The 16,629-nt window shown below is 39.0% G+C and overlaps 1 protein-coding gene across 1 annotated transcript in view; it reads left to right on the top strand.

Moving 5' to 3' along the window:
- The window catches only part of MEI4 (meiotic double-stranded break formation protein 4), a 212,859-nt gene that overhangs the window by 24,198 nt on the left and 172,032 nt on the right, over positions 1-16,629 (top strand). Inside the window, exon 2 of the mRNA XM_058734521.1 lies at positions 4,718-4,963. Coding sequence (XP_058590504.1) covers positions 4,732-4,963 — 232 coding nt within the window. The 5' untranslated portion in view covers positions 4,718-4,731. The remainder of the gene's footprint in view (positions 1-4,717; positions 4,964-16,629) is intronic.

The following is a 16,629-nucleotide window of genomic DNA, read 5'->3' on the forward strand; positions in this document are numbered from 1 at the left end:
AACAAAGACTTTCTTATGAGAGCCAGGGTTAAGAGCTGGTCAAGCAGCCTTTTGTGACTGCCTGACCTATACTGATATATTCATTCATTAATTCACTCACTGACTCATGTACTCATTCAGGTATTTAGTAGCCAGTCTGTGTTCATGGCATTGGGAGTAAAATGGCTAGTAGCCTGCTGGTTAGTCATATTGAATAAAGTTTTTCTGCCCCACCTCCAAAATCCACGGTGTCCTTTGGATTAGTGGGAGTAACACCAAACACATCTGAATGAAGGGGCATGTATCTACTTGTGGACATGGAAAGGTCTGAAGTCCACAGGCTTGGTGGAATTTGGGGAAAGCTGATGAGGGATGGAAATTTGAGAATTTATGGAACAGAATGTTCATTCCATTGACTGTGTTTCCTCAATTCTGAAGGTACTCTCCTAGTTTAAAATTTCTGAGTAGGTTTAGTGTGCTGTGATTTCATTCTTATCCCACTCCCCTTCTCTCAAGCTGTAGTTGAACTGGTGGTGTATTTTACAGTTGAAGATGTCTCAGAATTGAGGTGAGCTCTACAGGCCGGAGCCTCTCATCACAACCATAAAATGACAGGTTGTAGACTTGAGACTTCATTTAAAACGCGTCTTCATTTTTCATATAACATGTAATTTGAAAAATATAGGATAGGAAATATATTTGTATGAGTAGACATTTTTCTGTTGTATATAACATGTTTTATAAATATTTATTGTGGAAAACTTGGAAACTGTAGAAAAGTATAAACAAGAAAATGAAATCAGACTTAACTCAATTCACAGTCAGTGTTTTGTTTGTTTTGGTGAATAACCCTAATTTCCCTCCCTCTTCCTTTTCTCTTTACCTGTTTTCTTTCCCTCCTCCTCCCCTCCTGCTTCCTATCTCTACATCTATCAGTATATCAATCTCAGTCTATGGATTTCTCCCCCAGTTTCCAGTTTTACTTCACTTACTGTTTTATGTTTACTCTGCAGTTAACAACATGTAGGAAATATTTTCCCATAGTTTTAAATGTTTTAAAAAACATTTTCAGTTCAATTGTACATTATGTCACAATTTAATGCATTATGTCACTTTATTGTTAAGTGTTCAAGCTGGTGACAGGTTTTGTTTTGTTTTGGTAGTTATAAATAATCCTATAGGATCATCTATGGGCACAAAGTTTTGTATGTAGTCCTGGTCATTTTTTTAAGATAAAATCTTAGAATTTGTATTACTGGCCTAAAGGGGGATACATATTTTGAAGGGGTTTGATACACATTAGGGAAATATTCTGATTGGTTACCTAAATTTAAAATTTCACTTCTTATATAGAAATTATCTGGGGCTCTTTAGTTTATGGAATTTTCATCAGTGATCTTAGGGATGAACAAACTTTAGAATTCAGGATTATAAATAAAATCTTAAAAATATAAAATCTTTAAAAAAAGAATCCAGAATTCTAATTCAAAACAGTTTGACAGTTCAGAGAATTGGTTAGTTGATGCAAAGTTTGGTAGGGGAAAATGAGGGCAGGAGAAATAGGGCAGGTAAACATCGCCAGAGTACTGTTTACAGAGTAGCCATTTCTGCATGCATTGCCAGAAGGAGAATACAGGGGTCCTAGGGAATGTGACTAGATTTTTCTGTAGCCCTATAGGGGACCTTGCCATGGTAAGGTCTGTTCCCAATTGTAAAGAAAAAGAAAGCTCATTTTGAACTAATGTTCTATTCTAAAAACACTGTTAAAATTTTGTGTTTTCTGCTGTTAAGAATTCAGAGGCACTAAATACCTTCTTGGGGAACATTAAATGTTCGTTTTAATTATTTACGATAATTATTTGAGCATAAATTGAATTTTAAAAAGACTTTCTGAAAGTTACTACTGATCTGTCTTCAATTAAGTATAGAATGTGTTTGGGAAGCTCATCTTTTTTCCCATGAATTTTCAGGGGAAATAGAATTATCTTTACCTTGCAAATGGCACTCAGCATAGGAATGCTTTTCTTAGATAAAAACAGCACATGTTTATAAACACACACACACACACACACTCCAAAATACGAGGAAGCAGTTTAAAAAGCTTCTGTCTAGGTTCTGTCCAGCTGTAGGTTGTAATTTTGTGTTTTTTTAGTGTAATTTATATGATAGAAGGCTGTACCAACATATCTATTAGCAATTGTTTCTCTTCACTTGTGGTACAATTCTAATTAATGTTCAGACAAGTGACCCTGGGATAGTTTTAATCCAGAAGGACTTTATAATTTGATCCTTTTATGTTGTTGACTGATATTCAGCATGGTTTGAAGACTATTAACAAATCACATGATGGCTTAAAAATCAGAGCATTTAATTAATCTGCTCGCTTAAATCAATTAATTAAATATCTTTGCAAGACAACAGGGAGTTTGCTGTGTTTTCTGCTATCCAGAGAACTTTGTTGTCTTGTGCTAATAAACAGGTTTTTTTTTTTCTTTTCAGGTTTTAGCCTAGATTCCCACCATTCACAAGTAAATATCAGATCCTTTTCTAACCAAAATACTTTAAGTTACTTATTATTTTCATTATTGTTATTTTTATTTTTTTGTCAGGACTGTTACATCTGATAGTAGGCTTACTTCTTTTTTTTTTTTTTAATGTTTATTTGTTTTGAGAGACAGCATGTGAGAGAGCAGGGGAGGTGCAGAGAGAGCGAATCCCAAGCAGGCTCCATGCTATCAGTGCAGAACCTGATGTTGGGCTCGAACCCACAAACCTTGAGATCATGACCTCAGCCAAAACCGAGAGGCAGAGGCTTAACCGACTGAGCCACCCAGGTGCCCAGTAGGCTTATTTCTTTGGGGAGGGTCATCCATGCTCTGTGCTCTCGGCACACAGGTGTTTCCTGAAGCACTGAGAGGTGCTGTTCACCATTGCTGACACAGCAGATGAGGGATGAACCAGCCAAGTGAAATGGTTGCTGTGAAAGCTAAAATACGCAGAGCTATAATTCTAATTAGTTTGTCTATGTTAACAGTATCTAGTCCTGGGTGTATTATACAGCTATGAAAGGCTAAAAGTATAGCAGGTATACCTTCTTTTGGAAATCTATTCTTCATAATTTTTTTCTAATTATAATCTGACATATGTTCATTGGTGAAAATTAGGAAAATTCAGAGAAGTATCTTCAAGAAAATAAAAATCAGTCACTCTATAGTAGAGATAAATCCTATTTACATTTTTTGTATTTCCCATTTTTTATATAATTGGGATCCTACTACATATATATAATTTTATGCCCCCACTGTTTTTACAGTCAGCATATCATTAGTACTTTCTCATGCTAATAAAGAATATCTCTGAAAACCCTATTTGGATAGATAGTATTCATATGAATGGTCGTATCATTATTAACTATTTGGTTGTTAGCCCCAGTTTTCAATTATAAATTATTCTGTTATGAGCATATCATACATACATTTCTGTGTTGCTCTTAATTATAATAAAACAGCATGATGCTTCCTCTTAGATTGTGTATTTTCAGTGTAAACTATAGAATATCAGATAGATACACAGTTTTGTGGGTGGTAATAAATCTGAAAGGATTTGATATGGTGGTATGTGAATCGTTTTTTGAAGGATGCACAGCAGGACCTTGGCAGCTGTGAGAGTCATAGTGTCACAACTGGGGAAAATTCCAGAGCAGAGATGTGAATGGGAACGAGCTGAGACTGTGTGCATCTGTTTGTATGAATATGATTTAACCACAGTGGAAGGATAGGCTTGAGAAATGGAAGAAAATAAAGTGTGAGATGTGGAGTAAAGAATTTGAACTTGTTAGTAGAATAGATGTGGCAACCAAAGCCCTAAATTTTCTGGACCATTGTGCTATTCATTACAAATTTTTATGCAGCACATTTTATATGCAAAGCTCCCCCTTGTGGAGGTCCACAAGGGGTTTATACTTCGGTATTGGTTGTTGTATTCATCCAGTGAAGGCAGTGTGTGTCCTCACAGATACATTCCTATAGTTAGACTGTGATGTAGTACTACTTTGGAAAAGTACGCTCATGGTGGCAGTTGGAAATCTTTGGAGGCACAGAATCAGAGCAGAGCCACAATTTAAACGATGCAAATATTTTAAAGATTGTTCTCAGTATCATTGGAGGGCCTGGTTAAAGGCAACAATGTAGTAGTAAGTAGTTAATGGTTCAATCGGGAAGCAGGGACTGTGCGACTTAGCAGAATGAGTTGGAACAGAAGGGCTTATGTTTAAATAAATGGTTTAATTTAGTGGTTCTGATTACAGAGTAGACCCTTCAAAATGTAAGAGCCTCAGCGCCTATCCCAGCTTTGGTAGATCTGAATTTTGGGGAGCTGGGACCAAATATATGTAAATGTATGTATTTAAAAACCTCCCTTAGAGATTCTGAAGTGTGCCTCTGGTTAGAAAACACTAAATGAATTAATGTGTGTTTTTTCCACCCCAAGAATTTGTCAGATTGTCTGAACCTGTGGTTTTGAATTTTAATACACTTAGTATTCATGTATGTGCATTTTACTTTTGCATATTTTTCGTACTCTTTTCAGTTCCTGAGAAATTTTTTTTCTGTTACTTGGTGTCAAGTTGTATTACAAACTTACTAATTAGTGGTACTCTGCAAAATCAATTTTGAGCAAATGAAATGCACTCCAAAAGTTAAAAGGAATTTCTGTAACTTTTTTCCTTACTAACTCATAGGGACAAAAGCCAGGATGGATGATCAAGCATGGTATTTGAGAACTTCAAAGCTGGCTCTGGCTGTGGCCATTATCCGCTCAAAACCAGCAGACAAAAGCAGCAGAGAATACACAGAGCACCTTGCGAAGGTGGTGTCTGAGCAGGAGTCAACGTGGAGATCAAAAGTCGAAGCCTTGGAAACTGAAGTTCTGCAATTACGTCAAAAACTTCTTCTGAGCAGGATGTGTTCAGGATTGCTTGAGACTGGTGAGTGTATGAAATTGTCTTCTGGTAATGTATCATTCTGGTTTTTTTAATTGTTTATTTTTAGTTTAGTATAATTTTTTTAAAAATTGAGTATAGGGGTGCCAGGGTGGCTCAGTCGGTTGAGTGTCTGACTCTTGATTTCTGCTCGGGTCATGATCCCCGGATCGTGGGATCGAGCCCTGCCTTGGGCTACCGGGCTGAGCATGGAGACTGCTTGAGATTGTTTCTTTCTCTCCCTCTGCCCTTCTTCCCCTTACTCTCTTTCTTTCTTAAAAAAAAAAAATAAATAAATAAAATAAAATATAAATAAATAAATAAATAAATAAATAAATAAATTGAGTATAGTTGGCACACAATGTTACATTAGTTTCAGATGTACAGTTCGGTGATTCCATAGCTCTATATGTTATGCTGTGCTCACCATAAGTATAGCTATCATCTCTCCTGTTATATTGCTATTACAATATTATCAACTCTATTCCTTATGCTGTGTCTTTTATTTCTGTGACTTAATGCATATCAGAGGCCAGTATCTTCCTCCCTTTTCACTCATTTTACCTAGTCTCCCGGCCCCCTCCCCTCTGGCAACTATCAATTTGTTGTCAAGGGTCTGATTCTGCTTTTTGTTTGTTTATTCTTTTTTTTTTTAAGACTCTATTGATGAGAGGAATCAGATGGTAATTACTTTCTCAGTCTGACTTATTTCACTTCTATAATACCCTGGGGGGGGGTGGTGGTATAATGCCCTAGGATATACCTTCTAGGGTAGTATCATACCTCAGATGACATGATCTCATCCTTTTTATGGCTGTATAATATTTCTCTATCTCTCCTCTCTCTCTCTCTTTCTGTGTGTGTGTGTGTGTGTGTGTGTGTGTGTGTGTATAACATTTTCCTTACACGTTTGTCTATTGATGTACACTTAGGTTGCTTCCATTTCTTGGCTATTGTAAATAATGCTGCAATAAACATAGGGGTTATATGTAAGTGATGAATCACTAAATTCCACACCTGAAAGCAATTTTACCATAACCATATGGTTATGGTAAAATTGCTATATTTATGGTTATGGTTATTTATGGTTATGGTAAAATTGCTAATATATATATATTAGAATTTAGATAAAAACTTGAAAAAAACCATAGAGGTACATATATCTTTTCTTGCTAAGTTTTCATTTTCTCCGGGTAAATATCCAACAGTGGAACTACTAAATCATATAATATTTCTATTTTTAATTTTTTGAGGAAACCCCATACCATTTTCTACAGTGGTTATACCAATTCTGTTTTATTTAATCTTCACAACTATTTAGAAATTGGTTAGTTTTCTAAAACTAGACTTATTCTTGCCCTATAAAGATGTTTTTATTTGTAGTTGTTCATTAAAAGTTTATTGTTACTTCCTAATGAATGGGGCTACATTAGACATTGGGGTGGAGTTGGAGAATGAAAGTAATGTAGATGTGAAGGCAGTAATGTTTTAAGTTTACTGGATAAAAAAATTTTTAAATCTCATTACTCAACCTTAACATTTTACTATGTATGTTATGTTACACTTATATTAAATAATTCATCCAGCAGTCATATATCAAGAACCAGCAATGGACCAGTATGCAGTGGGTGGTGAGGACCCAAAAAAAACCACTTAAGGTGCTGTCCTACCATTGAGTACCTACAATTCTTGCAGGAAAATGGACCTTTAAATAATTTACTCAGTATGATAAATACTTTAATAAAGATATTGACAAAGCACAGAGGAGGAAGCCATTCATTCTGCCTGGTTTTTGGAAAGACTTCTCAGGTCTGGCCCTCAAGGATCTATCTACTAGTCAGTGGTCACAGAATGTGCAGCAACAGGCAGGAACATAATCAAAGGCAGGATACTTGCCTTTTTAGGATACTTGCAGCATTACATTTCAGAAGTGGCCAGAACACCATGTAGGAGAAAGGAAGAGAGGTGAATTGGGACCAGGTTCAGAAGGGCCTTGAATGTCAACCCAAGGACTGTTTTATTTTATTCCCTATAGTAAGTTGTGCAATTTATGGTCTCCCTACCACCCTTGTGAGAGTTGAAAGCAGGGAACTCTTAATAATTACACTGGGACAATAGGCAGAAACCAGGACTCACTTGAGCAAGCTGGAACCTGTGGTTACTCCATTCATCAGGAGCCATACAACTTTTTTGATGCACAGAATTGACCCTTGTATTGGGACTGGGAAACAATTCTGGTGATTTTTAAAGAATGTAAACCAGATCATGTGACTCCTTTGCTGAAAACTTCTCCCTGGCTTCCAATCATGCTTCACATTAGATTCAGACTTATGGTCATGGCCTGTGATGCTGTGGGTGATTTCACCTCTATTTACCTCTCCCACCTTGCCCTAGTTACCATAGGCTTCCTTCCAGCCTTGGACCTTTGTTATGTTTGTCTCTTTGACTCTCTTTGTGACTGGCTTCTTCCCTTCCTAGAGGTCTTATTCTAAATAACACCTCCTGGGGGTGCCTAGTTGGCTCAGTTGGTTAAGCGTCCAAATTCATCTCAGGTCATGATCTCAGGTTCATGAGTTTGAGCCCCATGTCAGGCTCTGTGCTGACAGCTTTGGATTCTGTGTCTCCCTCTCTCTTTGCCCCTCTCCCACTCATGCTCTGTCTCTCACTCTCTCTCTCTCTCTCTGTCTCTCTTGCTCAAAAATAAACATTAAAAAAATTTTAAAAAATCGAAATGACACCTCCTCAAATACCACTCTATACACATAGCATTCCCCACTAGTTGTTTTTTTTTTTTTTTTTTTTTTACCCAAACATCCCCTGTGGACTATTTGTTTGTTTACCTAGTTGGTGCCTTATCTCCTGAACTAAAGTTTAAGTTCACTGAGGAGTGGGTCTTTGATTTGCTGAGCACCCTCTACTAAATGCCCACCCCAAAGCCTGACACACAGTCGGTGCTCAATAAATATTTGTCACATGGCCATGGAGCAAAGAAGGTGTTTCTGGTCATAGCAATGATTCGAGGGAAGGATACCAGTTTTAAACATTTTACCAAAACCCATATGAAGAATGATGAATTGAAATCGATCCATGATAGAACTGAAAGGAGGTGAGACATTTAGGAACGATTTCAGAGTAGACACTTCAGATATTTGTAAATGATGTCAGAGAGTGATTAGGGACATGGAGGCATCTGGGATAGTGAGGTCTTCAATCCCCGTTTATTGAATTTATTGCAATGCTTTGAATCTTGAAAGTGAACACAGAAATAAGTTTATAGGATAAAATGTGGAGTTAAGGTTTGTCTGAGTATAGGCTAGTTCCTGAATATATAGAGATTATGTAGAAGGAAGGTGGAAGGATGGTTCTTAGAGTCAAAGGGGATGATGAACAGGCTGGAAATACAGACATAGACGTAGGATCCACTGACATTTAAGTAATAGTTGAAGTCTCAGCCAAGGATGAGACTTGCAGGGAGGACGGAGCTGGGAGGTTGGCGGCATTGGGGGTCCCAACATTCCAGGGGTGGGCATGGGAAAAGGAGCCACGAAAAGAATATGACTGTCCCATTAGGAATGTCACCTAATGACTACACATTAGCAGGTGTAGTACACATATGATTGCTGTGGGTAATAGGGTACTCACTAACTTTACTTTTGGGTATTATCAGGAAAATCTGCTAACCTAATACACAGATGTTACTAAAATCTCATTATTATGTGAGTGAAAATAGTGTTGTAGAATTTATAGCCACATTTTAGTCTCTCTAGAGTCTTTCTAGGTAATGGGCTCTTTGTACTCAATGAATGCAAACACAATCAATATTCTTAATTATTTTATGTGCAGTTATATGATTAATAGAATGGCACACAAACATCTCCAGTAATCTTAAACAGACTCTTAAGAACATCTGTGATATCAAAACCATTGTTTACCATCAAGGGTCTGTTTATACCGCTGCTCTAGTGGTGTGCATGATTTGTTTGGAACATGAGTATGCCTGACAGTGAGAACCTAGGTGAGAACTTGTTCTCACACCGAAAACTTTCACTTACAATGCCTGTGAGAGAAATCTTCAACTACCTTACAATTAAAATCAGTTTTACTTGCAGCAGGAGCTATAGGTAAAGCGTTTCCACACAGATGTTTGGAAGTAACTTGTCTCTCCATCTGTTAGCTTAAACTTGAAAAATGAAGAATAAATAGATGGATTCAGATAAATAGAGTCTCTATTAAAGGGGAAGGAACAAAACCTAACAAAGGGGGGTATTAGGTTGATAGGAAAATAAAAAAGGAACACAGCTGTTATTTAAAGATACATAATTTGAGGGGCACCTGGGTGGCTCAGTCGGTTAAGTGTCCGACTTCGGCTCAGGTCATGATCTCACAGTTCTTGAGTTGGAGCCCCGTGTCAGGCTCTGTGCTGACGGCTTGAAGCCTGGAGCCTGCTTCGGATTCTGTCTCCATCTCTCTCTGCCCCTCCCCTGCTCATGCTCTGTGTCTCTGTCAAAAATAAATAAACATTAAAAAAGATAAAGACATATAATTTGAAAGACTGATGTAACTTACTCTAAGAAAACTCCATACCTGAGATTCAAAACTATATTATAGATATATTTATAATTTTTTAACATTTTTATTTATTTTTGAAAGCATGAACTGGGGAGGGGCAGAGAGAGAGAGAGAGACAGACAGACAGACAGGATCTGAAGCAGGCCCCCCATGCTGACAGCAGAAAGCACAAAGAGGGGCTCGAACTCACAAACCATTAGATCATAACCTGAGCTGAAGTTGGACGCTGAACCCACTGAGCCACTCAGGCACTCCAGATATATTTAGATTATCAAATATTGTTTATTGGGATTTTCAGGATTGCTTTACATATGCAACTGTTCTCAAGTGTTTAGAGACAGCTGGCCCTCAATAAATGTTGAATGGGATGCTTCTTGACAGATTGACAGAGGCTGGGGAACTTAATTTATAGCATCAACTATCCATTGAAACAACTGAGCAACCCAGAATTCAATAAAGCAGAGCTGAAATGGCAAAGTAAACAAATAAGAAAGTATGGTATCGTTTATCCAGCATTTTGGGAACCCAGCTATGTCTTTATTCTGATTTATTTTCCCACAGCTTCTTAGAGAGAGATATACTTCTTTATTATATTTATTAAATATAATAATACACAGACTGTACACAGAAGGGATAAATAGAACTTGTTCTTAGAATTCTGCTACATTGTAATTTTACTTAAATGCTCCTTAGTAGTGGGAGGAAGGAAGGAAGGAAGGATCAAAGAAGCCCAGATAATCCATTGACACATTTCCCAAAATCATTTTGAGTGATGTGTGGCAGGTGCAGTTAGTTGTCTACTCAATATTTAGCTTTCTGCTTCCTTCCTAAAGCACTCCAATTTTGTTTTGAAGAGATGTGCTTATTCCCAGTGGGTTAATCCATGAAGGGCTTAGATTTGTTTTGTCAATATTGTTCTAAGGTTGGGCAGGGGCCAGTGAAAGGTAAAAAGCAATCTTCTGAACTTTTGATAAAGATTTGCCTCTTTGTATGAAGAGACTGAGGCTCATGAAAGAGAACAATTAAATTTTTTTTTTTTTTTTTTATGTCAGCCACTTGTTTCCTGTATGCGGCACTGCCAATTGAAGATACGGAGCCTGGATCTGTGGTAGCCAGTTTGCAACTGTGAGGCAATATTGAGAAATTAATGCCAGCACATTCAGGATAGTGAACTAGTTGGGTGAAAAGAACCTGGGTCCTTCCTGACATTGCTAAGCAATCGAAGCAACGCTAGGATTACTTTATTAGGAATGTTTAAAAAGACAAACAAGGGTTTAATCCATTGTGTCCATGTGTTTCCTTCCTTGTATCTGAGCACATCCTAATTTGTAGAGTGGAGAAGGGGTGGAGGTCATGAATAAATTAGACCAGCGCTACTTTTTCTTTAGCCAAGAGTCTTCTTGATCTATAGGGGAGGAAATGAGTGAGAAAAACTATGTTCTTTGTTCTACAACAGCTTCCTGTTAACGATGTCTTCATAACGTTGGCAAGAATTTCATGTGTCTGAGTAGGTAAGTGAGGGAGACCCAGAGCATAGAGACTGGCCACTAACAGGCATTAGTGGGTGTTCTTAATTGTTGACCAGGGATTGAAGAGGACATAGTAGCAGGGGCAGGGCCTTATTAGTGGGATAAATGACATTGAACTTCAATGAGCAGATTTAGGATTAAAACTTGAGTGTGTATATGTGTGCATGAAGGTGGGACAAGCAAGGGGAATCTGGGCAGTTGCAATTATACAGTAATTTGGCATTCATGGGAGGGAAGTGGATAGATGAAGTGTCAGGTATATGCTTTTTCCCCTATAATTAAAATTTTTTTTAATGTTTATTTATTTTCGAGAGACAGAGACAGAACATGAGCCGGGGAGAGGCAGAGAGAGAGGGAGACACAGAATCCGAAACAGGCTCCAGGCTCTGAGCTGTCAGCACAGAGCCCAACTCGGGGCTCGAACCCATGGACCGCAAGATCGTGACCTGAACTGAAGTCATTCAGTTAACCAACTGAACCACCCAGGCGAGAGACAGAGAGAGATAGAGCATGGGCATGGGAGGGGCAGAGAGAGGAGGAGACACAGAATCTGAAGCAGGCTCCAGGCTCTGGGCTATCAGCACAGAGCCTGATGCGGGGCTCAAACCCATGAACTGTGAGATCATGACCTGAGCCGAAGTCGGATGTTCAACCGACACAGCCACCCAGGCGCCCCACTCCCCCCTACAATTTTGTCTTCATAGATTAGAGATAGGCCCTGGATGAGCAGATGGCTATAGTGAAAAGAAAGTGAGAGACAATGAAACCAGATTAGTTCATTGATTTCCATGTTTATTTAGTAAATGTTCACTGAATGTAGAGCTCATATCTAGAGTGTTTGGGGGTGGGTGGTGGTGGTGTGCTCAGCAGCACTATTATTTTCAGTTGGACTTAGCTTTTCTAAGTTTGGGGTCCTGGGAAACAACTGACTGACTAGATGGCTTTAGAAGCTTCTCTTCCCTCTAGCTGACAATGCTTAAGTTTTCCCACCCCCTGGTCTGTTGTCCCCTTTACTGCTTTATTTTTTTTGTTTAAAAAAAATTTTTTTTAACGTTTATTTATTTTTGGGACAGAGAGAGACAGAGCATGAATGGGGGAGGGGCAGAGAGAGAGGGAGACACAGAATTGGAAGCAGGCTCCAGGCTCTGAGCCATCAGCCCAGAGCCCGACGTGGGGCTCGAACTCACGAACCGCGAGATTGTGACCTGAGCCGAAGTCGGACGCTCAACCGACTGAGCCACCCAGGCGCCCCCCCTTTACTGCTTTATACTCTGAGGATCCAATCCTCAGTACTCCCATTACCTGCCCCAGATCCTACTTCTCATGTTGTATGAGCCTGGATTCAGGAAAAGGCTTTTAGCTACATTGGTGTTGATGAGGGGTCATGAAGGGGCTGGACATCGTAGTGACCTGTGTGCACTTTGCCAGACCCAGCACGGAGCTTGTCTTTGTCTCCTGATTGCTGCTACTTTTCTGGTCCCAGCTTACTCAGCCTCTGTCCCATGCCATCCTGTCCCAAACCACATACTGAGGAGACATCACAAATAACTGACATCCAGTCATGGCTTTGGAGCTCAGTGTTTATATGTTGGGGCATTCACTGTTTTACGGATGCTGAAAGAGCATGGAAAATGAATGCATAAGTATTTCTCATCTTAGTTTTTACATAGGCTTTTATGATATAAATTATCAAATATAATGGAAATTTTCTTAAAATTGCAGTTTATTTGAAACATACATGCATAATGTACATGAATGTTAGAAAATGTGCCTCTAATTTAATATGGATTCTAATGAGAGCCTCCAAAATAAAGTACATTTATAATTACACATCAGAGGTGCTTTACTCATTACATAAAAATTGAATTAATCTTCTGATATTAGAGACCATCAACATACAGAGAAATCAAGGTTAAAAAAAAGCTCAGAATATAGTAAATGGCTTTAGTAGTGACAAGGCAATCCTTTAGACATGTAAACATCTCAGTTATCACAAGAGCTGGCTCCCATAGGAATGGGGGTGGAGAGAGGGAGCAGGAAGGGCCACAGGAGTACCAGGGAGGGCCTGGGCCTGAAAGAAACAAGGAGCTCCGGAGGCTGGGCTCAGGTGAGGGCAGTGTTCCAGGTGGACATCATCAGCCCTGCTCTTCCTCGTATGAGGCTCTGAACCTCACTGTGTGTCACAACCATCTTCTTTGTCTGAGCTGCATTCCAGGGAGGTATCGTGAATGTCCAGGTAATCCCCTAATTAGGGCGACTCTACTTTGTATCTCTGGATTCTTTCTACTTCTCTCCAGTCCAGTGCCACGACCTTGGTCCTGTCTGATTTATCCCAGTTAGACTCCGTGTTTAGAGTTGCAGCCTTGACCTTGGTCCTGCCTGATTTATCCCAGTTAGACTCCATGTTCAGAGTTGTAGCCTTGCCATTTTCAAAGCTAGATTGCAGCCCAGACTCAAGTCTTCTCATTTACTTTAGGTTAAATCTACAGCTCTTAAAATAGGCTGCAAGTTTCTCCACTATTTGGCGCTTGCTTTCTTCTCTAGCCCAACCTGTCATCACTATGTCCTCTACATTCTGCACTGAAACACGCAAAATTTCTTTCACTTTACTCGAATTCACCTTGTTCTCTTTCAGTTCTAGGCTTTTACACGTGTTGTTTCTCTCTGTAGGATATGTTCTTCCAATCCTTTTTGTCTGGTTGTGAGCTATTCTTTTTTTCTGATGTAGTTTTAATACCCTTTCTGCCTTTGCTGACTGCCTCCTTAGACTAGGTTAGATTCTCCTGCTGGGGGACTATACTATTCTGTACTTTTCACAGCATTTGTGAGCCAAATTGTAATTGTTTAAGCAGCCTGTCTTCCCTGTAAGACCTAAAGCCCATGCTTGCAGGAGTGTGCTTTTTCTCATCACTGCTGTATTTGTAGGGTTAGCACAATGCCTGGCATGAGGTGGTGGGCGGCTGGGTGGGGGAACTTGGGGATATTTGTTGAATGACTAAGTTTAGACATGGTTTATGTGAGTGTTATTACCTGGAACAAAGGGGCCTGGCTGATTTGTCATTTCTGGGTATCTATAAAACCACTATAGTGCTGAAGGAGGATCAGGAGAGCAAGACCAAAGCATCCTAGGGAAGGAGATACTCACTAAGGTAGGGTGAGTGTCAGGGCTCCTACCTTTGAGGGAGCCATGTGTGCATAGATAGTTTGACCAGAACTGGAGAAATGGAGAGTGAGAATTCTGTCTTCTCATCTATGGAACAAAAGCTAAAACTGTTCAAAATACCTTTGAACTCCAGGATCTTTTTCAGTGTAATTTTTTTGAATAGTTTAACCTGTGGTAAACTTTAATCTGGCCCTTATATTTAGGATTATGTTTATTTTTTGCAGGTTTTGTCTGTGTTTTTAAATGTCCTGCTGTTTCTCTGGATTTGATTTTGTAGATTCTGTTAGAAATCTAAAGGTATCATTGAGGATTCTGAATTTAATATTTTGACCCTAGACATCTTGAAATTTATTTTTTACAATAAATTCATTGTGGAGTGAGTAGAATCCAGTTAGATGACCGCGGACTGTTGTTTAGACTGGGAAAATTAAAGGAGTAATATCAATTTCATTATCAAAGCAAGACAGAAACTGGGTAAATAGGGTAAATGGGAGAAGGCTTGAGATTCTACAGTTCTGATAATCTCTCAGGTGATGTTGATAGTGCTGGTCTGAGGACTAGAGTTTGAGTAGCAAAGGACTGTGGACTATTTTGGGGTGGAGTTTGTTTGTGAAGGGAAGGAGAAGAGGTATGTTGGTAGCTAGAGAGGGAGCAAAGTAGAGAGAAAGTTTTTTATTGTCAACATAGAAAAGACATCAGCACACTGATACCTTGGTAGGAAGGAATTAGTAGAGAGGGGACAGTGGAAGATTTGATAGGAAGAGGACAGTAAAGGAATCACAAGGGCTTGGGACCCGAATCCCAGAAGAAATATGGAGCACAAGTGTTGGGCCTGGCCCTGTGGACCTCAAGAAGGGGCCAACATTTCTTCTTCTGAGACTCTTTTGAAGGTAGGAGTAAGTGCCCCTTGATTCGTGTTTTTGCTGAGTTCATTCCTGGCAGCTGTCATGTAAAGTTCATTTTTGTTCCCTTCTCCTCCTCCAGCGTCCCTTAGTCTCAAATCTGTCCCACTGTTTCGTTGTTGCTGTTTCAAACAGCTTTTGGATTTTCATTCTCGCATTTCTTTGCCTGCTGCTTCAACTCTTGTCTCAGCCATCTCCACCTGGTGCCTTGGTTGTAGAAAATTAAATGAGGAAAGCAGAATTAAGTAACTTGCCAAAGGTCAAACAGATAGTAAATGGAGTGGAATTCTTGTAAAATTCTGGAACAGTGCTTTTCTAGTACTTTGAGGTGTTTTCTTAAACTGGTGGTTCTCAAAGTGTGGTCCCCAGGCCAGCTGCATCAGTATCAGGTGAGACCTTGTTAAAAATGCAGATTCTCAGTCCAACCCTTTGCTTACCGTAATCAGAAACTCTGGGGGTAGAGCCCAGCGACCTGTGGCTTAACAGACCCTCCAGCTGATTCTGATGAAAACCGAAGTTTGAGAACCCCTGGTTTAAATAAATTAAAGTGAAATATATGTTCAGGGAACATAATAAGACCTCTCCAGAAAATGGGTCAGTAGAAACCTATTCATCCCCTGTTCAAAACATGTAAGTGATAAATCAAGAGGGATTTGTAGGCTAGCCTCTGAAAGATTTCTTAATACCAACAGATAATATTTGGCCCTGGTCACCCAAGAATTGAGAAGGTGTTCACTGAGAACCTGAAGGAGCTCTGACAGATAGTAGAAATTAGAGAAAATGAACAAACAAAAACTAGTAACCTTGACATCATTCTAACAACTGTGTTTCATACTGTTCCATACTGTTCAGTGAAATATGTGTATAAATATAATAGGAATCCAAGGAATGTATACTGTTGATTTTTGATGTAGGAGAACTTCTCTCTTCCTTCTTTATCCCCTTGCCCTTCTTTCCCTCCCTCCATCCTTACTTCCCTCATCCCATCCTCATAAGCACTGGTATGTGCTATCATAGAAGATTCTGGATACAGATATCCTGGTATATAAGATGTGCATTTGTGTAAGATAGCCCCTCCCCTATTTTGCAGGGGAAACATCCTTTTTAATATCTGTTTTAAGTAATTTTGAATACATCTTGTAGAGGAAAATTTTCGGATCAGAAATGTAGGATGCTTTATCCTAAAATTCAGTAGAAAGCCTTAAATTCTGATTATACTGTTTTACCAATCCTTAAAAAGTACATAAAGTAACATAGCTAAAAAGAACTATATTGCAGCAAATGAATGCTAGCGTTTTCCAGGCAATAAGACAAAACACATTTACTCATAAATAAAGTCTCGTATCATGTCTGTGGAACAATAAACACACACACTTGCATTATATTCTTGGTCATACTGAGAAGTAAATAGCTAACTTCAGTACAAAATGAATTTGAATGAATTCCCAAATTGAATATGAAGACAAAGCAAGGGTCTCAGTGAAAGTGGCAGAAAACCAGCAGCAAAGT

Source organism: Neofelis nebulosa, chromosome 6 (genome assembly GCF_028018385.1).
Source record: "Neofelis nebulosa isolate mNeoNeb1 chromosome 6, mNeoNeb1.pri, whole genome shotgun sequence".
In the NCBI taxonomy this organism is placed as follows: domain Eukaryota; kingdom Metazoa; phylum Chordata; class Mammalia; order Carnivora; family Felidae; genus Neofelis; species Neofelis nebulosa.